This window comes from Lissotriton helveticus, chromosome 8 (genome assembly GCF_964261635.1).
Source record: "Lissotriton helveticus chromosome 8, aLisHel1.1, whole genome shotgun sequence".
NCBI classification, from domain to species: domain Eukaryota; kingdom Metazoa; phylum Chordata; class Amphibia; order Caudata; family Salamandridae; genus Lissotriton; species Lissotriton helveticus.
Window position 1 is genome coordinate 365,411,306 of NC_136069.1, and position 27,390 is coordinate 365,438,695.

The 27,390-nt window shown below is 46.2% G+C and overlaps 1 protein-coding gene across 2 annotated transcripts in view; it reads left to right on the forward strand.

Annotated features, from left to right (window-relative positions):
- Positions 1-27,390, forward strand: part of BRCA2 (BRCA2 DNA repair associated) — a 480,797-nt gene that overhangs the window by 438,165 nt on the left and 15,242 nt on the right. For both annotated transcript variants that reach the window (XM_078657152.1, XM_078657154.1), the window contains exon 27: positions 2,693-2,842. In XM_078657152.1, coding sequence (XP_078513278.1) covers positions 2,693-2,842 — 150 coding nt within the window. The remainder of the gene's footprint in view (positions 1-2,692; positions 2,843-27,390) is intronic.

A 27,390-nucleotide genomic window follows, 5' to 3' on the forward strand; every position in this document is an offset into this window, starting at 1 on the left:
CGAAAGGAAGACAACTTGAGAAAGTAGGAAAGAGTGTGTCCTCAATGGCAGGAATGTACAACAGAACTGTTGACTCCTCTTAAGAGTTGCAACTACAAGATGTGGACCAGCGTTCGCCAAAGTAGGATCCTAGGTATATGCGTAGACTGGGATGCTCTGCTCAAAAGAAATGTGGACGGACACTGATACTGGCAGGTCACTGGGTGCCATGCAACTTAGACACAGACTCCCCTTTTGTAGAGGCAGAAGCCAGTCTTCTTACCAAAGAGGGCATCATTCATACTGCTTTTCTTTAGTTTCCCGTTTTTTTTTGTGTGTGCATTTTTATAATAGCGCACACCTAGCGTAAGGGCTTTAGAATGTGTTACAACCGGACCAGTTTGTCTTATCTTTTTTTTCGGGGGGGGGGGGGGGGTTGTTGCGATTGTGCTTTGGCTACAATCACAGGATGTTCAGCCAAAGCCGGGATTCAAACTTGGTTTCCCATGTTCCTAAGTCAGTAGCTTTAGCCACTAAGCTTCATATCTCACTAATTCACTAATTGAGCCATGACAGCCTCAACAACAATGCTATTGCCAGGACTACCCACAATCACAGTATATGGTGCAACCTCCATTGCCCTACCCTAAGCAGTTGGCCGGACCAAAAGATATGACGCCAATAGACAATGCTGCCTTCTTGACAGCACGGGCCACAGCTCCCTCCACACCTAAAGCCCCTGCGGAGGGAGAATCTCTGTGTTTTTTCATTATTGAAACCCAATGTCATCAGACATTTGCCCTAGAACTAAAAAAAAAAATATGGTTATAACCTCCATTTCGTCCAACAACACCCTCAAGTTCTACAACCTTAGCCGATGCATCAACACCTGTGCATCAAGAGGCAAGTTTCTTTATGACAAAGAATGCATCCATGGAAGGATGAGGGCCCATCTGCAGGACCTGGCCATGAACTTGCATATAAATGTCTTGGAGCTGAGGGCCTTCAGACGAGGAATACAATTCTTCTTGCACAGAATCAAAGGGTCATCAGTATTGATTTGAACAGGCAATGAAACCTACCTGTTCTTACCTTATAGTGTAGAGCAAGGTCATCCATACTCTGCAGGGAAGCCTGGCTGCTTTAGCAGAAAGTCATCCAGCACTAGATGTCACAGACATGGTAACATATGCCAGGCACACCCACCAAATGTGCCTACACTTTGTGGGGCATCTGGGGAATGCCATGAGTGGAAAAATGAGCCAAGTTAGCCTCAACACGGCCTTTCTAGAGAGAAGCAAACCTAATTTGGCACTATTCCCAGCAAAGATTAACAGAAAATAACAGTTTTCCACGGGCAGGCATGCACAGCGGGGTACATGGGACAATATTTTTTTAATCAAATGTTGAAAGACATTTGCATATGGCTTTTCATCCTCATCCCATCATCCAATAGGCAATTCGAAAGATAAAGAAGGATATGTAGTCATACCTTGTTTCCCAAGTGTGGCTCAGACAGTACTAGTGCACATATCTCCTTCTTCTCTCTGAGACATCTCCCATACCATTGGGAGGAAACCCGCATCTCCTTTCCCAGTGCAATGGCTACATTATTCATGATGACCCAGCATGAATTAAACAGCTTGGCTCGTGATCTCAATGATATTTCAATTCTAGCAATCTTTATAAACTTGTAAGAGATACTCTTACAGGCAAGAGCAATTTTTAAAAAACAACTAAGTTTTCAGGATGAAATTTAAGAGGTTTGTATTGGGCCAACAGCCTTTCTCCATTTCGCCAAATCCCTGTGTTCTTGCTGCATTTTGCGAGTCTTTTACAGCCTGCATGCAGTCAAAGCGTCCATTTTAAGTACTCCGCAGGACTCCCAGCTCTGCAACAGGGAATGACTCAAGTGTGTGTGTCTATAAAATAAACTAACTCTGAAGAACGTTAGTGACAGGTAAGTCATTTATTTTGTCTCCATGGCATTGAATGGTGCGGCTTCTGGAATGACTTGTACAGAGTTGCAAGGCTGCAGTAACAAATTGCATTAATAAGTCTGCTCTGTCATGGGCTTCCGTATAACCACATTTTTATGTGCCATCGATATTCCTTATTAGAGCAAGAAGTCGTTGAACGTTAATATTTGGTGAAAATGTATTCCTTACAAATCCCATGCAAATGTATTCTTTAAAAAATGTCCAGGAGAAGAAAGCTGTATTTGAAACCATACCATGAAAAAAACTGGGCAGACAGACCAAATGTAATGTCGGCAGATCTTGTTTGCATTTAGTAAGGCCTTGTTCTCTGTTTGTTAATATTTCTTCTCTTTCTTATTCTGCGAATAAAACATCCCGTTCTATGTGCTTCTCAGTGCTAGGTCCTGGACAAGGGGCTGGCGCAGGCACATTTTGTTTAGCAATTGTTCCTCCATCCAGAAGCTACTGTGGGGAGTAGTCTGCATAGCCCCAGATAAATGGGCAGCGGGGCAATTAGAGGTTGGCAGTCCATGCTAAACCTGCCCTCACAAGTCTCCCTAAGGATAAACTCGTCCCACACCAGAACAGCACAGCATTGTGGTAGTATTTTACGGAAGTTGTAAATGATACTTTCGGTGAAATTGTTTTATGTCGGGTTTATACCATTAACAATACAAAGCATCATAACACGTTTTTATTAATGACAATAACATTTTAATGTTCTTTTGCAATAGAACATAAAGATATTTTGCAATGATGCTGAAAAGATGCTGGTGAATGTTCTACAAACAAGTCGTCAAGATGGACTAAAGTCTACAATGCATAGTTTAGATGCTGATGGCCCTACCTGGAAACCAGGAGTTGGTCCAAACAAGAAATTCCAGGTTGGTTTAACGTTTTTTAAAGTAAGTTTGTTAATGTATACAAATGTTTTTGAGGTTTTTTTGTGCTTTGATAATTTGTTATTTAAAGTTGAAATATTCAGAGTCACAAGCATTTACTATATGGATGGAGATTTGTTAGTGAGCACAACCTGTCATTCCTTCTGAAGTTGTGATTAACAAACGGACCTGAGATTTTTTTTTCCAACACCTGCCCATACAGAAACCACTCCCTTTAGATCCCCAGTATATATAGGGATGCTTACTTGCGTCCTCACCCGCACAACGCACACAGGTGCCCTTGGCATAAGTACATTTTGATATTTTTCCAGGGTGGGAATCTATCAGCATGTGATACTTAAAAGATTTTATGACCCTCAAATGCATCTGGGTGTTAACCAAATTTTACAGGAGGCCCAGCCAGAAATGCAGCAAAGCCACCCCACCCCTATATTTACAAATGTGGAACTTCTGTGACACTGGAAGCATAGTTTTAATTGAAAATACGCTCTGCACATGAAACATTAAGACAATCCTGATTCTTTCAATCATGCACGAGAAATGAGGTGCACAATTTGGTAATTGTGTCCAGTACATGAGCCACCCCTCAATTAACTCTAGCAGTCTTCTCTTCACTCACTCTGTGCTTCCAACTCTCATACAATGCTTTCACCTCTATCCACTTCTGTTTTGTGGGATATTGGGAGGATTCACCATTATTTGAGCTAGATCAGTCCTGGTCAAGCTCCTTTCACTCCAGATTTCAGTCTCCCGAAAGTCTAGTAACAGTGAACCACACCTAGTACCTCTAGCTTACTTGCCCATCTTGGACTCTGTTCCTTCTCACTTAGGTTCTTTGAGAATGTGTTGTTCACTCCTTTTGAGGGGTGATACCTCTATGGTGATCTACCCATGCAGAAAAACGAGCTGCTGTCTTGTCCAAAATTCTCATTGGGAGGCATTCATGTATATCTGACAGTAGGTCTCCTTTTTCAGCCCTTATGCCTTGCAGGCTTATTAGCCAAGTTCGAATGATGACCCAGACTGGTAAGTCGTGAGCTATTTTTCTCGTAGATGTTTGTTTACTTTATGGCAAGCTCTGAGTCAAAGAGTTGTTCGCTCATTGAGTCAGTCTTATCATTAACCTTCTCATCTCATTTTGCATTTGTGTGGTGATATATCGACTTCCTGCTCATTGTCTTGCTCATCGAAGACTCCTTTTTTGTTTTTAAATCGGAATCTCACATATTTCTCCCCCAAATTGCTTTCTTCTCCCCGATATACACTTGTTTCACCCTTTTTCTCTCGTCGCTATGTCTCGGCCAACCGCTTCTTCCATTCCTTTTGCCCATCTGGCTCTGTTTCAGCTTTCTTCTTATTCCAGTGTGAAGATATTCCTATTTCCGTTAGTCTGCGTTTAGTAAAATTTTGTTTACCCTCCCCTGCATTCCTGCAAGGTTTATTCTCCAACTGTCTGTCCTTAATTCGCTCTCAATCTTCGTCTCCAACATTGACGACGAGCTAGCAGAGCTTAATAATCTGGTCAGAAGGGTGCAAGCAGAGACACAACTCACACAGACCAACTGCTCCTGTATAATAATTGTGGATAAGCTGGCAACACTTCCAACAGCAATGGATAATCTTTTCTGACATAAAAGAGGCTGTAAAAAACAAATCAATAAGCGGAGATGCACAGATGAGGAATGAAGCATTGCCAACACTGGAAGTAGGAACTCAGGCATCGACTCAGTTGACTCCTATGTCGACACAAGAAGCAAGGGTGAAAGGTAAATTTTAATATCTGGGCCCCTGTTAGCAAGATAAAAAGGCTGTGGACGATGTGGAGTGTATTAAGAGCTCCTACGTCCTTGTGGTCTACATGTTTCAGCCAGGCCTTTTGATTAAAACTGGCTTTCCTCAGGACCAATGAGTATGTGTGGGTGACAATAAACTATATTAAGTGACAATGTGTGGAAAAAAGTGTCGCACTCGCTAAGGTGCTGTACGTGTAAGAGGGGGATTCCCTCTACTTTAACTTGCTACTTGCTGTTAAAGCCTCATGGGTCACTTGGCAGGGAGGGGAAGAAGACCGGTATTTCCGATCAGCGTGCTCCTGCGACCTATCGTCCTGCTCCAGTGTCCCGAGGAGACACTTCAAGTAGCAACACATACTCATTGGTCCTGAGGAAAGCCAGTTTTAATCAAAAGGCCTGGCTGAAACATGTAGACCACAAGGACGTAGGAGCTCTTAATACACTCCACATCGTCCACAGCCTTTTTATCTTGCTAACAGGGGCCCAGATATTAAAATTTACCTTTCACCCTCGGGAACTGGGACCACCTGTATAGCTTTTAACCTTTCACGTTCATTCTCACTATCACTGCACACTCAGTACGCATACCAGCTCCTCAGTAATCTGGAGTCGCAGCACACCCGGGACACATTCGGTGTCACTGTGGTGGGCCCGATGATGAAGCATGACACCAACTAGGTTGGTGTGTGAGGGCTTCATGACCAAACCTAATGGTTTGTCCGCAGATGTACCTCCTGAGTCCCACTAACACAACTTAGCTAGTCCTATATTGATATTTCTACATATAATCAGGGGACCCGGACTAGCTTACCTAGTCCTCTCTCTCCCTTTTGATTTGCTGACACAAGAAGCAAAGCAGCACAGGGAGGCCTCAGACTCAATGAAGCCTGGAGCAAATAACATCTCACCGAACCAAGGACGCCAACTGCCATTAGATAGCAACAGAACATCACCTGGAAAACCTCAATATAAAACGGACCTGGCAGAAAGTTTTCGATCTACAAGACAGCGGAGGAAATGCCGCCACCAAAAGATAATACCCCAACGCTATTCAGAAGGGGCCAGAACAATTGCACTGGGTATGCTACACTGGATCCTTCACAAGATATGCCAGCTCAAACGAGCAAATAAGGCAGATACTGACCAGGCCATTAGACAAACACAGACTCGGGAAGAGAGGCTAAAAACTAAAAAAAAGTACCCCTCTTAACAAAAAACACACCATCTGCGCCGCCCATAAAAACTAACCTGGAATCCACTGTGGCGAGCCACAAGGGGCCACAATAGCAGCAAGTACGACTGGACCAGAGACAGCCCAGGTAAAGGAAATGAGCGCCCAGGGACAGAGATCATTGACGGAGGATCCCTATGGATCAGGGGGCGAACTAAGCATTATGCAAAGCAGACGAACTTATGAGAACGGGCCCGCAGATAGCTCCACAATCGTGTTCCACCTGGAGTACAAATCAAAGGGAATGGTAGATATATTAAACAGGGGAAACATCTTATGCTTACTAAGCTCAATTATCGGCTTAAAAAATGTAAAGTCCAGCATTATGGAGTCATTCGAATTCATTGAATCATCGGAGCACCCAGGAACAGAAGCAACAAAAACAGTATGGGCCACGGCTGAATTAGCCGTAAAGGTGCGAAAAGAACAAGCCAAGTTCAATACCTGGGGTATAAAGCTACGACCACTATCCAAACCTAGATATCCTGACCCCCTAATAATTGACAGAGAACATCTAAACGAGCACGGACAGACCCACTCAATCTTACGATCATGCTCTGTGCAGCGAGGTGCTCACAGTAATACCCCTGAGATCTCAGGCCCCATAGAGTTGCACAACAAGAGATCGACCACAAAGAAAAGTCCAAACTCTCAAGACTGGAGCTGGCTTTCTAGGACCATAAACACTAAAACAGAAAAACCGTGACAAGCTGAGTCTAGCGGCACGAACACCATAAACACCCTTAACCTGTGCTCATGGAACATCAATGGTCTAGGAGACCAGCTCACTGACCCGGAACTACAAAAATATCTGCAAGAATGTAATATCATTGCACTCCAAGAAACGTGGTCTGACTCCCCGCCAGCACTCCAGGGACACAACCTGCATTTTCTTCCTGCTATAAAGAGTGCAATATTTGACCATAGGAAAGGCGGCCTCGCTATATAAGGCTTCATATGGAGCATCTACTTACTAGTGCCCCTACCAAACAAGCTAGTTCCCCCAAATGCAATGCAAGCTTTACAAATCTCCACCTAGGAGCTGGACAAAAAGGAGGACATAATCATGATTAATCTCTACTTACACATGCGAGAAAAAAACAGAGGAAGTCAGCAGCTAAAAGAACTCGAAAAAATACTAAGGGCCGAGGAAACAAATAGCCTGATCATTTGTGGGGACTTCAACCTAAATATGCTTGGTAATTCAATTATAGATACCAACCGCAAGGAGGACCCATTTGCATGGGAAACAAGCACCCAAGATAACACCTTTGGAGGCAGACACTCAAAAACAGCACAGAGACTTTTAACAATGTTGAAATAGCTGGTTGACTGCTAATTGCCCTAACTACACAACAAGGTTCACCAGCTACAAAGGACTGCCTAGCACTTTTTAGGAAATTAGCCTTACTGTAAACCATCATTAATCTTCTCTTATCCATACTCAAATACTAACGTTCCTGGGAGTGAACCTGGATACATTACAGAACAAAGCCCTTCTAACACAAGAGCGGCAAGATCATTTGTTTCACTTGACACAGAACATTTAAAAAAGACAGTGTGTTTCAGTGAGGATGTACAGATCGCTCCTAGGTATGTTTTATTTGGCAATATACCTAGTACCTTTGGCTCGCATCAAAATTAGACCATTACAGGAGTAACATCTAGTGCACTGGATACAGGCAACAGGCTCCTTCGGGGACCTGATCTCCATCACCCACAGCATGCGAGAACCGTTGAAGTGGTGGTGCCACAAACCACACCTATGGCAAGGCTTCACATTTCTACGGTCCTTCTCAAATTTCATCATCACAATGGGCGCATCTATGCATGGCTGGGGAGGGCATTTGCAAGACCTCCAAATCCTTCTACTTCTCGCTACGTCTACTCAAAGGATGAGCCATATAAACATTCTGGAATTGAAAGCAATATTTCTAACCCTGCGAGCTTTCCTACAAAGGATCAAAGGATCTTCAATGCTGGTTCGTACAGACAATACGACCAGCAGGTATTACATCAACAGGCAGGGAGTAACAGTCTCTCACACTCTCACAAGAAGGTCAAGAGCTTTGGCATTGGCTCACAGCATATCCCTGAAAGCCGTACATGTCCTGGGTTCTTCACAATACATTGGCAGATACTCTCAGCAGGACACACAGCAGTTGCCACAAGTGGGAGCTGGACCAGCATCAGCTGGACAAGATCTTCTAATGACGTGGAAATCCAGCAAATACTGGTTTTATGCCAGCAGATTCCCTCTCCCAGGGTCATGGGGGAATGCCCTTTCGATGCGAAGGTCAGGGATATATGCATACACTTTTCCCCCATCCCATCGATACACAGGGTACTCATCAGAATGAGGGCAGAACACTGTTGTCTCCTGCTGATCACACCTAGGTGGCCCAGGCTACTCTGATTCTCGGAGCTTCTCCTTCTCTTAGAGACCAAACCCTTTCAACTTTCATTAACACCATCGCTGCTGACCAGGAACAATGGGGGAGGGGGCAACAACTATTCTTCCCCATCCTTCTGCCAAGTAAATTTGCTGGATATACTTTCGGGATGTTACATGCTGTTATGAGACCCTCCTGCTGAAGGATTTTCATGTGGACCCTAGCTTGAACATCTAAACAATGGGTTTCTTGGACTAAATGCCCCATCTTCAGGATACTGTAAAAAGTGTTACTCTCCTCTTTTATAGATGAAATATATTGCTGCAAACCAAACGGATATGGTGAGGTCACATGCACACATCCACCCCAAACCAATAACTAAAACCTTGCCTATGCAGCATGGCTTTACGGAATTCATCTATCTGCTCCGATGTCACCGACTGACCTAGAAATTTGGGCTGCCTCAGGACGAGGGTTGAAATCAGCTCTGAAGGTGAGAGAGTTCAGGAGCGAGACCGAGAAGCATGTTGACACCCTTGGGCCTCCTTTGAAGTTTGAGAGTGACAGGAAGGGGCTAAGTCCCTCTTGGACTTCTTGTGTTTGTAACTTCGACGATGAACTGCAGCAGGAATGACTTTGGGAGTGATAATGTGGCCTCTCTTTCAATTTCAACCGATAATGCTGTGGTGGTATTTAAAAAATCTTAGGTGACATTAAGCTTTGCCTCACAGTCCCGCAAAGACCTTCCGGTTCATCTGGGTGCATTCGATACCAGCATTGAAGTCCTATTCAGACCCAAGGACCAAAGGCAGACCTGATGGGGATCCGTCACGGAGATTATTTTGTGACAATTCCTTCAGGGCTTGAGCAGAAAATTTCCCTTGCACACTGGTACATTCTAAATTTTGAGATACATTTGTCTCGTCATAGACCAGAGAGCAGCTCCGGATCCTTGTCTGGTGGCAAGGAAAGAAACTGCTGTCAGCAAACATGGCTGGTGCTTATATGCCGCTCTGCACATCACTTTCAGAGCAGAATGTCCTGCATAAATACTTTACACATTGCTTTTAAGTGAAGCCTGACATCTTTTGTGCCAAGTTACCAGAGGATTAACTTAGGTTAAATTTGGGTTGCTTGCGTTTCACTCTGACAAGAATTGTGGTTGCTGCTTGAGTAGGATTTCACCCACTTTAACCAGTAACCCAATTTCCTACATTGGTGTTCAGCAGTGAGATAAAGTACTTGTGTAGTCCTATACAGTTTTTTTTGTTTAACACTAAAATCCAAGATCAATAATTTGATACCATTTTGAGTTTCTTTTAGATTCTCCTTGATAGGCTGTTTGCTTTTTCAAGATTCACCCTCATTTTGCCTGACTGTGCCTGTGGTTACCCCTGCAAGGAAAGAGTTTGAGCTTGTCAATCTGGATACTACACTGTAGTTGAGCTCAAAGAGTTCTGAAAGGAGAGGGGACTTCCAGCCAAGAGGAACACCAGGAAGCCGGAGCTCCAGAAGTCTCTTAAGGGTGCACATTCATCAATCACTGGCAACAGCAGTGCACCGGGAGGGTGAAGGTGATACGGAGGAGCAAGACAAGGACCTGGGTGCAGGTCCGGTAGTGTAGCTCTAAATTGGAACTCCCTCCCAGAGCATAAAGAACTGTGTCCGCCCAAGGCCTTTCTCAGAGAAGCTGGCGGACAGGGAGGCTGAAAGAGATTTTAGGCTGCAGATAGCCAAACTCAAGAAGGCAGAAAATAAACTGCCCCTGGAGTCCGAGCAAACAAAGGCTAAGCTGAGAGAACCTTGGCAAGGGAGAAACTGGTCATGGAAGAAAGGAGTATTTTCCATGAGCTAAGTCTCTGAGAGCTGGACATCTGAGCTAGGCAGGCAGAGTTCAGCAGTAATGGTGGCTGCGATATCATACTGTCCAAAAGAGATGAAAAACAGTCCACATTCCTAAAAACCTGGTTCCTGGCATTGTGATAATTTCTTGTGAAAACAACGGCAACCTATGAGAACCATGGTATACAGTATTTTTTAAAAAACAGTGGTTCTCATTGGCATCGTAGTATTTCAGAATAATTACGATTTAAAAAGCAACAGTAGATGTAAACCATGAGTTCACAAAAATAATTCAATTCCATCAGCAACAACAGATGTATATAGTTTCACAAGTACTAATAATAATAAGACCATCACTCAGAATCATCAATGTAATGATATGTTATAGCATGTTACTGCTATATACATGATTACACAAACATTAAGTGCACTGTGTCCCATGCGAGAGGAACTACCAACTAAAGGTAGTGACAATTTCCACTATTCCCAACAAAGGAAAACAACAAATGGAGTCCACGGATTATGGTAAATCCAGGCCTATTCCTCAATTAGGCTATTGATAGGCATATTTGTGTATTTCATATTGATGATGTTTCAACCATGTTATGGATTATAGGGTCTTAGGACCAATTAGTAGAGGGACATCCATGTCACTTAGCCTTCGCTATAGTTACAACTCCCAAATAACTACACCCATGCCAGACAGCAACTGGTGTGGTAAAAGAGTGAAGTTACTCACTCAGTGACACAATAAGGAAATCCTGAGTTTGTGTCGTGGCCGGATGACCCCTGATCGGTAAAGATGGTGCGAAAGCCCAAGGCCAAATCCTTTTCAATGTGTTAGTAACTCGACAATAGTTCCCTGAGGGGGGAAAACACAATAGATCCTCTGCTGTGGCTGCAGCATGCGGGAGCCGCACTACTAAGCCTCAGTTTAGAAGCCTCCGTCGGTGTCACTCATCAATAGTGTAAATTGTCACTACCTTTGATTGGTGGATCCTCTCCCACATAGGAGACAGTGCACTTACTTTTTGTGTAATCATGTATATTGAAGTAAGATGCTATTAAATATTACTATACTGATGATACTGAGTGATGGCCGTATTATTTTTAGTACTTGTGAAACTGATTACAGCTATTGTTGCTGCTGAAATTGAAATTATTTTCGTGAACACATTCATTGTTTACAGCTATCATTGCTTTTGAAATTGGAATTAATCATTGATACTACGATGCCAGTGAGAATCACTGTTTTTTTTTAAGTAGCTATGTGGTCAGGGGTGATATCGACAGGTGGTTCTCAGCATATGAAGTAGTCCTAAGGGTGCACAGGGTGTCGGAGTATTGGGGGCTGCAAGTCTCTGCAAGCATATACCTATAGTAGAGAGGACACCCAGTTTACACTAGAGTTAGGAGGAGACCAGATAAAGTATACCATCCTTGTTACCAAGTTTGGATCACATGAGGTTTAGGAACAGAAACTGCAGGGCCAGGTTTAGTTGGATGTCCTTGATTATTACAGTAAGGCACTGAGTGGTTGGGTGTGGTGATTTTACTAGGTTGTACAATCTTGTTTTGAGAGAGTACATACTCAGCACAGGTTTTGTGGAGCTGCTCCAGCACTTGGTTGACCGTAAGCTCACTGACCCCAGAGAGCTTGCAAAGGAGGTGGACCTCTGGGTCAGCACCAGAGTGCCCAAGAAGGTATCTATGGGGGGATCGCCAAAAGGGTGGACAGGGTCCCATCAAAAAAATGCAGTGAGAAATAAAAATAAAAGTAAGGAGCTCTCTAAAGGTCCCCAACACAGTTCAACGGAGCAGGAATCCTAATCCTCACCTGAGCAGAAGAAGAATAGGTTCCCTTATCAAAGTTCAGCCCCAAGCGCTATGAGTGCCATCCAGTCAGGCACTTCAAGAGTGATGCCAAGTGTCCCAAGAGGGCACAGCCCCCCACCGGTGGGCAAACACCCAGGGACTTGCTTGCATAGTGCTTGGGGAGGAGATTGCCCCAGTTAGTATGGGGGGGGAGTGCAGGTTACAGTATTGTCACTAAGTGATGAAGAGATGGTGCCGAGGAACCCACATGCCTAGCAACACTAAAAGGTACAGGCAGTGGGTCCCCATCAATGGACAGCAGACAGAGGCTCTGAGAGACCCAGGAGCCAGCATGACAACCATCAGATTTCATCTGGTGTCCTCAGAGCAGGTAGTGCCTATTAAATTCCACTAGGTTATAGCAGCTGACAACCATGAGAGTCCCCACCCAGACGCTCTGGTTCCTTTTGAATGGAGCGGTGTGGGTTCCTTGAGGGTAGGGAAGAGTCCATCCATGCCTGTGCATTGTCTGCTCTGTAATGACTTGGAGCACACCATCTGGGAAGAGGTAGACTGCCGGTCCAACCTGGAGATGTTGGAATTGGCTGAATGGGTGTGCATGACCACATGGTCCATTCAAGCTCGAGAGGGCAGTAAGGAGGAACCTGGAGTCTAGAAAAATGTCTCAAGTGCCTGCAAAAAGGAGAAAGGGCACCGGCGTGGTAAACCTGCTCCTGAAACACCCCAGAACCTAAAAGGAAGGACATTGTCACCCTGGAAAACCTACCTGAACTGATCAGCTGACAGAAGGCAGAAGTTCCCACCAGGAAGGAGTCCTGCAGAGTGCAGGAGGAGTGCCTTACTTTGGAGGGCCTATGGTGGCCGGCTGGGGCCCAGGCAGCTAGCCACACCTCACTGGTGATCATCTGATTCAATAGGAGAATGACCTCCTATACAGAGAGCCTAAGGTTCCTGAGCCTGGTGCAAACCATGTGTTGGTGGTCCCCCAATGCTACAGGATCTTCCTACTGGAACTGGCTTAGGATGTTACCCAGGCAGGAAATCTATGGCAGGAAAAGACCTTCGGCAAGCTGTCACTCACTTTTATTGGCATCGGAGGAAGGTGACTGCAGATGCATTCTGCAGTATATATCGCATCTACTCCGCCTGTGGGAAGTCAGGAGGGAAGTGCAAGGTGCCCCTTGTTCCCCTTCCGGTCATTGGCTCCCATTTTCAAAAGGTGGGCATTGACATTGTTGGGCCTCTGGCCCCCCAAGACAATACTAGGCAACATGTTCATTCTGGTCTTGGTGGACCATGCTGCCCTGTACCCAGAGGCTGTACCTCTAAAGACAGTAACTACGCCTGCAGTGGCCAGAGCACTGATGGGGATCTTTACCCAATGTGGGGGTTCCCCAATGAAGTATATGACCGAAGTACCAACTTCACGTCAATGTAAATGAAGTCCATGTGCGAAGAGTGTGGGGTAACCTACAGGCTCTTCTCACCCCATCATCACCAAATCAATGGGCTTGTTGAATAGTTCATCTGCAAGAAACAGGTTAGTGTTAGATTCCTTACCTTAGAATATCCCCAGGCGTCAGACTGGATCCGGAAAGTTTTCGTCAGCAGTACCCCTGCGCGTCGGTAGGCGTCCTCTGCGGCTCCGCATCCATCGTCTGCGTCGTGATCGCTGGGATGACGTCGCTGGAGTACTTAGACGCCGCCCTCACACGCTGACGTCAGTTCTTCTTTTTTCCGCGCCAGCAAGTGCAGATCCGGGAAGAGCGTACCCTAATTCATTTTTTGACTAACTTTTTGGACTATTTTGTCTATCTTTTTCGAATCAACTTCGACTCCTGGTGCCAGTAGGGATGCCCGGTTTCAAGCCGTGTGACACCTGTCACCGACTGATGTTGGTTACTGACCCCCACCGCCGGTGTCTCTACTGCTTGCGGGCCGACCACGATGATAAGTCATGCCCCTACTGCCGGGTCTTGCCGTCGAAAGCTAGGCGAGAGTGGTTCCGCAAGCTCCTCGAGATCCGGCAGTCAGCTCCGCGCCGCTCGAGGTCCCGGTTGAGGGACCGGTCGCGGAGCCGCAGTCCTCACCGTTCGTCGGGATCCAAGTCCTCGCACTCAGGTAAGTCGGGGCATGGCAAAAAAGTTGAATAGACGACATCGCTCTTCTGACTCCCCTCGCCGGTCGCGCAACTCGGCCGAGGGTTTGGGTGGCACCACCCCCGCTGCTCTGCCGGAAGCCACAGGAGTTGCATCCGGTCCCACACCCTCTGGTCCCTGGACTCAATGCGACTCCGGGGTAGATTCGAGACTACCTCGTGGCTATGAGGACTCTCTTCCCACCGTCGAGGCCTGCCGGCGCGCCTTTGGGCCCTCCAGTCCGACTGGGGGTCCTAGCGTGCCGGCGAATTTGGCCCCAGTGCCGTCAATGACTTCGGTCCCGACTTCGCAAGACCCCTTGGGATCCAGGCCTGGATCCCGGTCGACGCCAGTTGACCTTACCACTCCTCTGCTGGCGCCGACCCCCATGGTGCCGCTCCCGGCGCCGTCCTTGAACGACGCCGTCCCTGGTTTCAGTCCGGGGTCGAAGCGGCACCGCTTAGCGCCGTCTCCGGCATCGATGGGTGAGCCCTTCACCTATGACCCGACTCCGTCATTTATGCCTGTTTATCAGGACATGGATGAAGGGGACAACTGGAAGGGGCCTTAGGACCCTCTGGCACAGCAGTGCCAGTTAAGTCAAGATTGGGCAGATGAGCTGGAGGAGGCCAGTAGTCTAGACACGTCACCTGACACTGGATTTCTCTCTCCTCCCTCCGTGGCTATGGAGGAGGGGGCTACTTATGCTGTGGTGTTGCGCAGGGCGGCCAAGGCCCTGGCTCTTGAGCTCCCTACAGGGGCCGTGAGGACTAATCTCCTCACCGAGGTGCTTCAACCGTCAGTAAGCTCTTCGGAGCCTCTGCTGCCGTTTAATGAGGCCCTCACCGACGTTCTGATGGGCACTTGGTCCAAGCCCTCCACGGTGCCCCTGTGGATCGGAACGTGGCCCGACGCCACCGCCAGGCTCTGGGCGACCCCTGCTTTCTGTCCGTACACCCCACCCCCAAGAGACTGGTGATCCAGGCCTCACTTCCCAGACCGCATTCCCGACCGCTCCCCCGGATCGGGAAACCAAAAGGCTAGATCAGTTTGGCAAGAAACTGTTCTCCTCGGTCAACCTAGGATTGCAGTCTATTAACAACACGTTATTCCCACTCTCTGTGGGATACGGTGGTGGACGTGCTGCCCCAGTGTCCGGAGGAGGCCCAGACATGGCTCGCCCAGGCTCGGGACGCAGCACGGTATTCCATCCGATGTGGACTTGACACCACGGACTCGAAAGGCAGGGCGATTTCAACGACGGTGGCGATTCGTCACCATGCCTGACTGAGGTCTGCCAATTTTTCTTGGGATGTCCAGAACACACTCATGGACATGCCATTTGATGGCCGTCGACTCTTTGGCGACAAAGCAGATAGCGCGCTTGAGAGTTTTAAGGACTCCAGGGCTACGGCCAAGTCCTTGGGCCTATCGGGCCAGCGCCAGCAAACTTCTGCTTTTTCGTCCCTTTCGTAGCCACGGAAAGGGCGCCCCCACATGTTCGTCCAGCCACAGGCCGCAGAACCAACCTCAACGCGGCCGCAGACGTGGAGCCCGCCGTGGCGGAGCAGGGGGGGAGAGAGATGGTCAGTCCACATCCACAGCATCCACCTCAAAGCCTTCTTCGTCTTCTGACTCTCAAGACTGCTTTCCTGTTTGCCATCACCTCTGCCAGAAGAGTGAGTGGGCTCCAGGCTCTTTCTTCTAAGCCTCCTTTCCTCTCTGTCCATCCGGACAAGGTTGTTCTGAGGACTCGTCCTTTTCTACCCAAGGTGGTTACTGCCTTTCACATCGGCCAGGCCATTACCGTGCCCACCTTCTTTCCAACTCCGCATCCTTCGAAAGAGGAAGAGAGGCTCCACTGTCTGGCCCAAAACGTGTGCTTTCCTTTTACCTAAACCGCACACAACAGTTCCGGGTGGATGACCAACTTTTTGTTGGCTACGTAGGCGCTAAGAAGGTATGGGCGGTGCACAAACAGACCATCTCTCGGTGGGTCGTTTTGTGCATCAAGATCTGTTATTTCTTGGCTAAAAAGGACGCTCCTGAGGGGCTGTGGGCCCATTCCACTCGGGCCACGGCGGCTACTACTGCCTTGGGACGGGGAGTCCCGTTGCAGGACATTTGTCAGGCAGCAACGTGGGCCTCGCTGCACACGTTCGCCAAGCATTACTGCTTGGACAGCCAAGTCCGGAGAGACGGCTTCTTTGGCCATTCAGTTCACCAGGACTTTCTGGTGTGATTTTGGTTTGCAGACCCACCACCGGGGTTGGTATTGCTGGGGTATCTATTCTAAGGTAAGGAATCTAACACTAATGTGTTTCTTTCAGATGCACAAGTTACTTACCTTCGGTAACGATATATCTGTAAGAAACATTAGTTAGTGTTAGATTCCTTCGTGCTCCACCCATCCTCCCCTTTCTGCGAATCGATAACTAGGGTTTAGGACATCCCTTTCAGGGCCCTAGTTTCATGGCACCAGTGTCGATTTCTTGCATGGCTCTGCGTTCCTGGCGCGGAAAGCTATGTACAGAACTGAAGTCAGCGCGCGAGGGCGGTGTCTAAGTACTCCAGCGACGTCATCCCGGCGATCACGACGACGGACACGGAGCCGCAGACGACAACTAGCGACACGCAGGGGTACTGCTGACGAAAACTGTCCGGATCCAGTCTGATGCCTGGGGATATTCTAAGGTAAGGAATCTAACACTAACTAATGTTTCTTACAGATATATCGTTACCGGAGGTAAGTAACTTATGCAACAAGGCACTCAAAGGCATGATCGTGGGTCTCTCAGAGCCCTTGGGACATAAGTAAGCTGTCCTCTTGCCATGCCTGTTGTTTGCTTACTGGGAAGTACTGCTGAAGTGGGGTGGGTTCAGCCACCTAAGAACTGTTTGGTCACCCTGTCAGAGGGCCTCAGCCAGGTAAATTAGGCTTGGGAACAAGCTCCCAAGAAAGCCCTTCAGAATGTGTTCAGTTACATGCTGGCCCTCCACACCTAGATGAAGCGCTTCTGGAAGAAGGGGAAGGAGAATCTGGAAGATTATGAAACTCTGGTATGACCAAGATTCCCCTCTTGTTGAATTTCAGCATAGCCAAAAAATGTGGATAATGGTTACCATGCTCTCTGCCATGAATGATGGTGTAAAGGAGTAGAGTGAGCCTCACCCCGGTCTCCTTTCTTCCAAGTAGCAGGATGTCATCCTCTCCCCTACCCCGACCCTGGAGCAACAGACTGTAGCCAAGTGTTGGGGCAGTTCGCCTCTTACTTCTCCTAGACTCAGGGCGTACTACATGGTATACCCATGATATTGACACTGGGGACAATATGGTTGTGAAGAATAAGATCTACAGGCTGAGAGGTGAGAGCCAGCATAAAGGAGAAAGTCTCCAAAATGCTGGAACTGGGGGTAATTGTTCCCCTAAGCAGCCCTTGGTCCATCCCAGTGATGCTGGCCCCAAGGCTGCCCCTCCCGGTACCACCCCGAACTCTGGATCTGCCAGGATTACTGGGGCTGAATGTAGTTACTAAGAATGATGCTCACCCCATTCCTCAAGCTGATGAGCTCATTTATCGATTAGGTGCTGCTAAGTTCCTCAGCATGTTTGATCTGAGGCTGGGTACTGGCAGATCGCTTTGACTGAGAGAGCCAAAGAGAGGTCTGCTTTCGCTACCCCATAGAGCCACTTCCAGTTCCTGGTGATGCCCTTTGGGTTGCAGAATACCCCTGCCACCTTCCATAGGTTGGTCAACCAGATCCTGGCTGGTTTGGAGCACTTAATTGCCGCCTATCTAGATGACATTGCTGTTTTCAGCTCCAGCTGGGAGGACCGCCTGTGCCACTTCAGGGAAGTGATTCGGGCTCTGCGAAGGGCCTGCCTGACTAGCAAGGGCAGTAAATGCCAGATAGGGCAGGGTTATGTGATCTACTTTGGTTACCAGGTTGAAGAGAGCAAGGTACAGCCCCTCCAGGCCAAAATTCAAACCATTCTGGCCAGAACGTTTTTGACACCCTGAAGAAGGCCATGTGCACTGACCCCATGATCAAGGCCACTTTCCAGTTGGAGTGCAATAGAGAGGGGAGCATTAGCAGTGGTCTGGGCACTGAAGAATTTGAGACAATACTTGTTTGGGGCTCAGACAGACCACAGACCCCTTGGCTAATGCAGATGAGCAGTGATAATCCCAAACTGTTTTGGTTGTCCATCTCCCTACAGGGAATGGCATTTATGGTGGAGCATCGCCCTGGAACTGACCACGCTAATGCTGATGGTCTGTCCAGATTCTTTCACCTTAGCGACAAAAACTCCCATGAGTGTGGATAGTTGCTGCTGCTTTCAGCTGGAGTGGGCGGGTAGGCGACACATGTTGGACCTGACATACTTGGTGTGGTTTTCCCTCTAGCATTTTGCCTTCAATCCTCCTGTTTTTGCTGATTTTCATTTACAGGCCTTAGGACTCTGTGCACTTTACCTCTGCTAACCAGTGCTAAAGTGCCTGTGCTCTCTCCTTTCTTGCTTAAACATGTAGAATTGGCTTGCACCCAACTTTTAGAAAGTTGTCATCTTCTTGTCCCAACCATTTGGTGCCTGCAGCCTTTATCTTGGGTCACATTACCAGGTGTAGCTGGCAGTTGGTCTTTGTTTATTGCTTCCAGGCAGTGAGACAAAGGGGGAATAGGTGTTGGCATGATCGGATATCTGACTTGATAGGGAGTTGGAGCTGTCACCTACCACACTGACACATCACAAAGGCTCTGCCTCCGCACACTTGCACTTGATTTCACACTAGACACGATGGGGCCAGGGCGGAATCAAATTCCAAACACCTTTCGGTCAGAAACCCTCTAGAAATGTCTCCTACTTCAAAGGTGTCACCAAGGATAAATAGTTGTTCCTCAGACCCAAATCTTCATTAAACATTTGGTCCCATAGAAGACTGAGAAGGAGGACTGCTGTGTTGCTGTGCGGCAAGGACGACTGCAACAACAACCATTTGTGCTCTCTGAATCTGAGACAAACTCAGCTTCGACTGAGACTGTGCACTAATCCCATTGAGCTGCAGCCCTTCTGCAACTTAGCAGCATGTGAAACATTGCCCTCATCTCAAGGTAAGCGCTCAAATTTTCCACAATCTATTTGGGAAAGAATCCGTCAATGATCAATATGATGATGGGGATAAGTTAGTACCTCAATACACAGATGGCAGTTGGTATGAGAATTAAAAGATGATATGCATAGGCATAGGCGGGCTATGCTTGGGTGGCCTTCGTAAACTGCCAGGTACAGATTTACTATTATTTGGAGTAGCACAGCAAGACAACTTACTGCGTTGCGTCAAATGGAGAGAGCTGAAGATCTGGAGCAAGTGGAATATACACAAAGGACAGATATGTGCCACAATTTCCCCGAGAATTATCAGACCCCCTAGGCAGAGAAACAAGTAGGAGGGAATAACAAATTGTAATAAGCCAAAAACAAGAACGGTATCTGTAGAGTATTTCGGTGCGCTGGATGTCGATTGCTGTAATAATCAAGTGTGTTCAAATTCTACCAATAAAAAAAGAGTTTTAAAAAAATGGAGAGACTTGAAATGCACCATATTTATTAGTATAGAAGAAAGACAAAATAATGGGGAAAAATAAACATTTGTTCAAGGCATATGAGCTGGAGATCATATGCTTTCGCATAGATCGCCATCTGGTGTTGGGCCCGGATGTTAGCACTTTGTTTTTCTTTGAAGAAATCTTTGTAGTCACGAGGTAGGTGACTCCTCCTTTCGGTGATAGTGCGCATGGGCATCGACTCCATCCTTAGATTGTTTTTTTCCGCCATCAGGTCCGGATGTGTATTTCTGTGCTCCGGTTCGGTATCGTTTTCGAACCTCTTCGGCGCTCCATCCTCTACCCTCGACCGCGGTGTCTTTTGATCGCAGTGTTCCATTCGAGGTGCATCGTATAAATTGTGAAAACCTTCGATCGGGAACTTCCAGGCGGGCCGTCTGGCCCACCCATGCCGACCACGCCAGCAGTCAATGGAATGGACTCCATTCAAGCTATGCCTCGGGTGTAGTGCTAAGTTTCCACACACAGACTTACACGAGGTTTGCAACCTCTGCTTATCCCCGGAACACAATGAGAAGGACTGTGAAGCGTGTTGATCATTCAGATTAAAGAAGACCATTTGTGATCGTCGGGCTGGATGCCACGAGATGCAACGCGGCTCCGTTCCGGACATTTTCGGCGAAGATCTAGACCAATGTCCAGCTGCAGAAGCCAAGGAAGAACACATAGTCTCCTTGTCCGAAGCCGACTCCGACATGGAGAAAGACCTGAATGTCTCTCCGGGTCAACGTACAGTGAGTACTGATCCCCATGTGCCCAGGCAACCAAAATCTAAGGCTCCAGTATCACCCTCGTCCTCGAGCTCGGGTTGACACCGAGAAAAAGTTTCAGATACCCTGCCATCCAGCCCGGCTATGAAACGTAAAGACAAGCCTTCCGGCTCGAGCTCTAGCCGGCCCCATTCCAGTGGCAAACCAGCACCTTCTGCACCGAAACACAAAACAAAACATGTGCCAGACCCTACACCTTCAGCACCAAAGACATATTCAGCACCAAAGGCTTCAGATCCGAAATCCTCCAAGTCAAAAGCTCCAGACCCGAAAGTGTCCAAAAAATCCTCGGAGCCGAAATCCTCAACACCTAAAGCCCCGGAACCAACACACTCCGCGCCGAAAAGTTCGGAGCTGAAACATGCCTTTCCAAAAGCTTTACACCCATAACATGATAAAACTAAGCACTCTGATTCAAAACCTTCGGTGCACAAAGACTATCAGCACAAATCTTCCACGCCGAATTCTACTCCTAAAGAGAAAGATACTCTTTCCAAGGAGCCTCCATCTGAAGACACAGTTTTAGATCCAAAACAAAAGAGACTTCGTATTGACCCTCAAACTGGACACCTTCTGGCCACACTCCCTAAAAAAGGGAAGCTGGATCTCTCCGAGGAATCTCCTATACCTCTGAAGAAAAAGGACATGGGTACTAACCCTTCTACCCCTTACATACCTCCCTCTCCTACTCTTAATCCCAATTTACTGATTACACCATCAAATTCACCTCCACTTGACCCACAGGATGAAGATTATGGGGATGAGGATAAAGATCACGATATACCACAAGACATACCACAGGACACTGGCCCCTGGGAAGATTATAATAAGGATCCAGATCAAAATACTGACCCTAACCTTCATTCCTCCAGACCCTCCCCACCTGATGACAATACCCCAATATCACGGGGTGGAGCTACATACAGACCCTTTGGAAGAAGATTTCCTTGTGGAGACATTTACTCACTCACACAGGTCTACTAATACTTTGCCAATGCTCAAGGGCTTGTTGAAACACACAGAAGAGGTATTCAAAGAACCAGTCAGAGCCAGAATACGCACACCTAGAGTGGATAAAAAATACAAGCCCGCTCCTACAGACCCTGCATATATAAAAGGCCAGTTGCCCTTAGACTTTCTTGTTGTATCTAACGCCCGCAAGAGATCTAACTTCCAAACTACAGGCGACGCCCCTCCTCCTGATAAGGACTCGAAAATTATTGATGCCTCAGGCAAACGAGTGGCTTCGCAGGCTGCTAACCATTCGCGTACTGCCAATGCTCAGGCCCTGTTATCACGCTACGATAGTGCTCACTATGATGAGTTGGAAAAACTCATGCAACATATGCCTGATGAGTAGAAGACCAAAGCTAACGACCTCATTCAGGAAGGTAAGCTTATCACCAACACTTCCATAAAATGTGCACTAGATGCAGTAGATACAGCATCTCAGGCCATCAACACCCGCATACTGCTGCGCAGGCACGCCTGGCTTCGAATCTCTGGTCCAATCCTCCATACTTAATCAGCCCTTTGATAAAGAACATCTTTTTGGGCCAACAGAAGATACTCCACTAGAGAAAATGAAGAGAGAGACTGAAACTGCTAAGTCCAGGGGGGCTTTACAATTGCCTTCTAACAGGGGCTCCTTTCGCCATTCCTTTTTACAGGGTGCCTCAAAAACAGTGTCATCAGAGAATCTCTCTTCCTTTTATAAGGAGGCTACAGAGGAAATAATAATAAAGGAAGAGGCAGAGGTAACTCCACCCGCACTTCCTCTGCCAATAAACAGTGACTTCCCTCCACTACCCCCGATCATCCCACTCCTGTCGGGAGATGTTTCTCACAGTTCCCACCTATCTGGAATTCAATCTTCTCAGACAAGTGGGTAATACAAATTATACAGAATGGTTATTGCCTGGAACTTACCTGCACTCCCCCAACTATCCTTCCAAGCGAACGTGCAATGTCACCAGAACATCTCACCCTTTTAAAACAAGAGTTTCTCTCTCTGTTAGAAAAACATGCAAGAGAACCAGTCCCATTATGCCATCAAGGGACAGGAGTGTACTCCCTATACTTTTTGATTCCAAAAAAGGACGGCTCTCTCAGCCCATACTGGACCTCAGACAGCTAAACCTCTATATTCAATCAGACCACTTCTACATGGTCACCCTACAACAGGTGCTCCCATTGCTTCAACAAGGCGACTTTCTTTCCACTCTGGATTTAAAGGACGCCTACTTCCATATTCCCATTCACCCGGCACACAGGAAATATCTCAGGTTCGTAGTGGACGTACAACATTACCAATTTAAAGTTCTTCCATTCGGGGTTACTACAGCATCCAGGGTCTTCATCAAGTGTCTGGCAGTAGTCGCAACTCATTTAAGAAGACAGCACATTCATGTCTTCCCTCACTTAGATGACTGGCTAACAAAAGCAAGGTCACAACACAGCTGCATACACCACACTCACAAGACAGTTCAGCTGCTTCACAACTTGGGATTCACTGTGAACCTCACCTCGTGCCCGATGTAGGTAATCTTGATTTACCTACTCTTAAATACCGAATCATACCGATTCGGTATTTAAGAGTAGGTAAATGGGATGTAGGTAATTTCTCTTTTTAAATGACCAAATCGGTAAGATTCGGTAATTACCGAATCGGTATTTACCGATTCGGTAATTGCCATTCATTCCTATGGGCCTGGAGGCCCATAGGAATGAATGTCAATTACCGAATCGGTAAATACCAATTCGGTAATTGGGGGAAACATTGAAGGGTGGCAGGGTGTCACTTTGACACCCTGTTGCACCCCTCAATCGTGTATGGGTGCACATGTTGCAGACACACATGCCCTAAGAGCATGTATGTCTGCAACATGGCAGCGTTTGAAAAGCAAAAAAAATGCTTTTTCAAGGCTTTTCATTATTTACCACCAACTTCTAGTTGGTGGTAAATAACGAATTCTTAAAGCCCTGTAGCACTGATTACAGTGCTACCTACATCGCATATTACAGATTCAGTAATGTTACAGAATCGGTAATTTTACCGAATCTGTAAAATTACCGAATCTGTAAAGTTACCGAATCTGTATTTTAGGTGGCCCTACATCTCATTTTCCAAATACCGGTCGGTAACGGCTGAAATTACCGAATTTCGGCCGTTACCGATCGGTATTTGCCTACCTACATCGGGCCCCGAGTCTTATCTCCAACCCTCCAACACCCAAGTGAACCTAGGAGCCACAATAGACGCTTGCAAAGCTCTAGCATACCCCAACCCAGTCAGCAAAACCTGATATCACAATTTCAGCCTCAACACTCATTACCAGCTCAAGTGTTCATGCAATTGATCGGAATGATGGCTCCTTGCATTCTAACTGTTATCTACGCAAGACTCCAAATGTTTCCCCTACAGGAATGCTTAGCACGTCAGTGGAACCAGGCTCAGTTAACCGATCTGGTGTTGGTAGTCGACCGCACCCTTCGCTCTCTGCAGTGGTGAAATTCACAAAACTGGTTCCACAGATAGTGCTAACAGCAGACGCATCGCTAACTGGTTGGGGAGCTCAGCTTCAAAAGCATACCATTCAGGGCATGTGGACATTACAACAAAAACAACTCCACATAAACCACCTGGAGCTGCTAGCAATTTTTCTAGCATTAAAAGCTCTTCAACTATCTATAGTAGGAAAATCTGTCCTAGTCCGCACAGACAATATGATAGCAATGTACCACATACAAAAACAAGGGGGGGTGGGGGCACTCTCTACAGCTTTCACACCTAGCTCAAAGCATTTGGAGATGTGCCAGACCTCAAAGATATATCTCCTTGCAGGACATCTCCCAGGAGTAAACAATCAGATTGCAGATCTGCTCAGTCGTCAAAGACAACAGATCCACAAATAGGAACTACGTCCCCAGGTACTCCTCCCATTCTTCCAGATGTGGAGCTACCCAGAAATAGATCTGTTTGTCACCCACCTCAACGGAAAATGTCCAAACTTCGTGTCCAGGCATCCACACCCATTGTCCAAAGTCAATGCGCTACGGATGAATTGGTCAGGGAAATTTGCTTACGATTTTACACCTCTCCCGCTAATTCCATTAGTGGTTCGGAAGCTCAAGTAACATTCACTCATAATGATCCTAGTTGCTCCCACATGGGCTCAACAACCGTGGTTCACAACCCTGTTGGAACTATCAGTAGTTCCTCATCAAAAGTTACACCTCTCCCCCAAGCTTCTTACTCAGAACCATGGAGAGATAAGACATCCAGATCCCAGTCAACTTAACCTTGCGATCTGGCACCTGAAATCATAAGAGTTTGGCTACCTTAATCTCCAAGCAGACTGCATGAACATCATTAGAGAGGCTAGACGCCCTACCACAGGAGCATGCTATGCAGCAAAATGGAAATGATTTGTATTTTATTGTACTAAAAACCAAATCAATCCGCTAGATGCTTCAACTCAAAACATAATTTGCTATCTGTTACACCTACACCATGCTAACTTAGCATATACATCTAGACGATTACATCTCGCTGCTATAGCAGCTTACCTACAAAACAGACACCACTTGTCTTTGCTTTGTGTACCCGCTATCAAAGCCTTTTTATAAGGACTCAAAAGAATCATTCGTCCTAGACTTCCACCATCTCCCATGTGGAATCTTAATAAAGTCCTTACAAGATTCATGGGCACACCATTTGAGCCTTTGCACAAATGCAAACTACAGTTTCTGACCTGGAAAATAGCCTTCCTTATAGCCATCACATCTCTTGCAAAATTTGGTAAGCTCCAGGCACTAACCATACAAGAGTAGAACCTATTCTCAAATATCACACATACCTGTGCATTTTCTTCCCATCACTCACTATCCACACACAACAAGATTGGACCATATATTATAGGGAAAACCGCTTCAACACTTTGTGTAAAAAAGTTATATCACATATATTTATTATTCATAAGGAACATTTTCTCATTAAAAACATGGGAATAACCCATCAATGCATACACCAGCTGACAAGAGAGTGAGATTTTATGTCCGAGCAGCCCACTATTACGGATATCTGACCATAATTATTAAAGGGACGGAGAGCGAAAATACCTCTCTAAGAGATCAATTACTGCCGTGGAGGGACTAATAATGAAATAAAGTGGCCCTTCAATTGCGAGTATATTCCTGTCAAAGGGAAAATACAAAGAAGTTCTCTGAATATAATCATCTCTGAAACAGGATTGTATTGTGCCAATTTTAAGTTGAAAGTTTTAACTAAAAGGTGTCCCCATCAAATCTGGGACATTATTGATATTCCCAGCGCACAGATGATGAAAGAGTGCGACCTGGGGAGTCTCCCTTATTGAAGCAGGTGACTGCATGAAAATATCTAACAAAAGACAGAGTGTTCATATACAAGTCTTGAGAAAGATGGATCTATAAAGTGTTTCCCATTGAAACACGTCGACGTTATATTTTGATACACAATCGCACTTGAGGCATTGGTGAAAGAAAGCTAAATATAAATTGCACATTTCCATGCCTGTGTTATTATGCTATGACGGATGTGTAAATTGCTAAGACTGATTCTTTCCTGTCTAGCTCCTGTTTTTTTCACTCCTTATATGTTTTCATGCCATTTGTGATTAACCCCATTGCTGCTGCTGTCGGCCGCTGAACGTTCGGAGCACTACCTGGCTGGTGCTGCAAACGTTCAACGGCCGACGCAGCCCCGCCCACTCTTCAGAACGCCCACACTGCGCCGAAATAACGGCCGCAGATAAGGCGTTAATCTTTTTAATATATTGTGTTTTTAATTCTTGTGATATCAAGTGTATGTATTGATGGGTTATTCCCGTGCTTTTAATGAGAAAATGTTCCTAATGAATAATAAATATATGTGATATAACTTTTTTACACAAAGTGTTGAAGCGGTTTTCCCTATTATAAATGGTTCAATCTTGGTATGTAAGGATAGTGAGTGATGGGAAGAAAATGCACAGCTATGTGTGATATTTGAGAATAGGTTCTACTCTCTATTGAGATTTACCCAAGGAGATCTTTCTTTTCTCACTGTGTTAGTGCCCTAGTCCTTTTGGGTTGTAAGGGGCCCCTTTTTTTCCTAAACACTAACCATACAAGAATCATTTTTACCAATTCACCTAAATAAAGTGGTTCCTAGGACTAACCCAAAATTTGTACCCAAAGTCCTTTCTGCTTTTCATCTTAACCAGTCTGTTGAGTTACCAGTATTTTTTCCTTAACCACACTCAGCAGCAGAACGTGCTCTTCACTCAGATGTGAAAAGAGCGATACTTTATTACATTGAAAGAACCAAATCTTTTAGGAAAACTAAACAACTCTTTGTTGCTTTTTCCCCACCACATAAAGGCAATCCCATTTCAAAAGCAGGTATTGCATAATGGATAGTTAAGTGCATCCAAATATGCTACCTTAAAGCTAATCGCACCTTAACAATTCCCCCCAGAGCGCATTCTACACGCAAACTAGGGGCTTCTATGGCATTCTTAGGGAACATACCCTTAGATGACATCTGCAAAGCTGCAACATGGTCTACACCACAGACATTCACAAAGCACTATTGTGTAGATGTGTTAGCAAAACAACAAGCTAGTGTGGGCCAGGCAGTTTTAAGAACACTATTTCAGACCACTGCATCAGATACAAGTTAGCCACTGCTTTGAGAGAACTGCTGTATAGTCTATGCTAAAACATATGATCTACAGCTCATATGCCTTGAACGGAAAATGCTACTTACCCAGTATGCATCTGTTCTTGGCATGTAGAGCTGTAGATTCATATGCACCCACCCGCCCCCCTGGGTACCTTTACCTGTTGCAATATTATCTTACTTAGATACACTACAC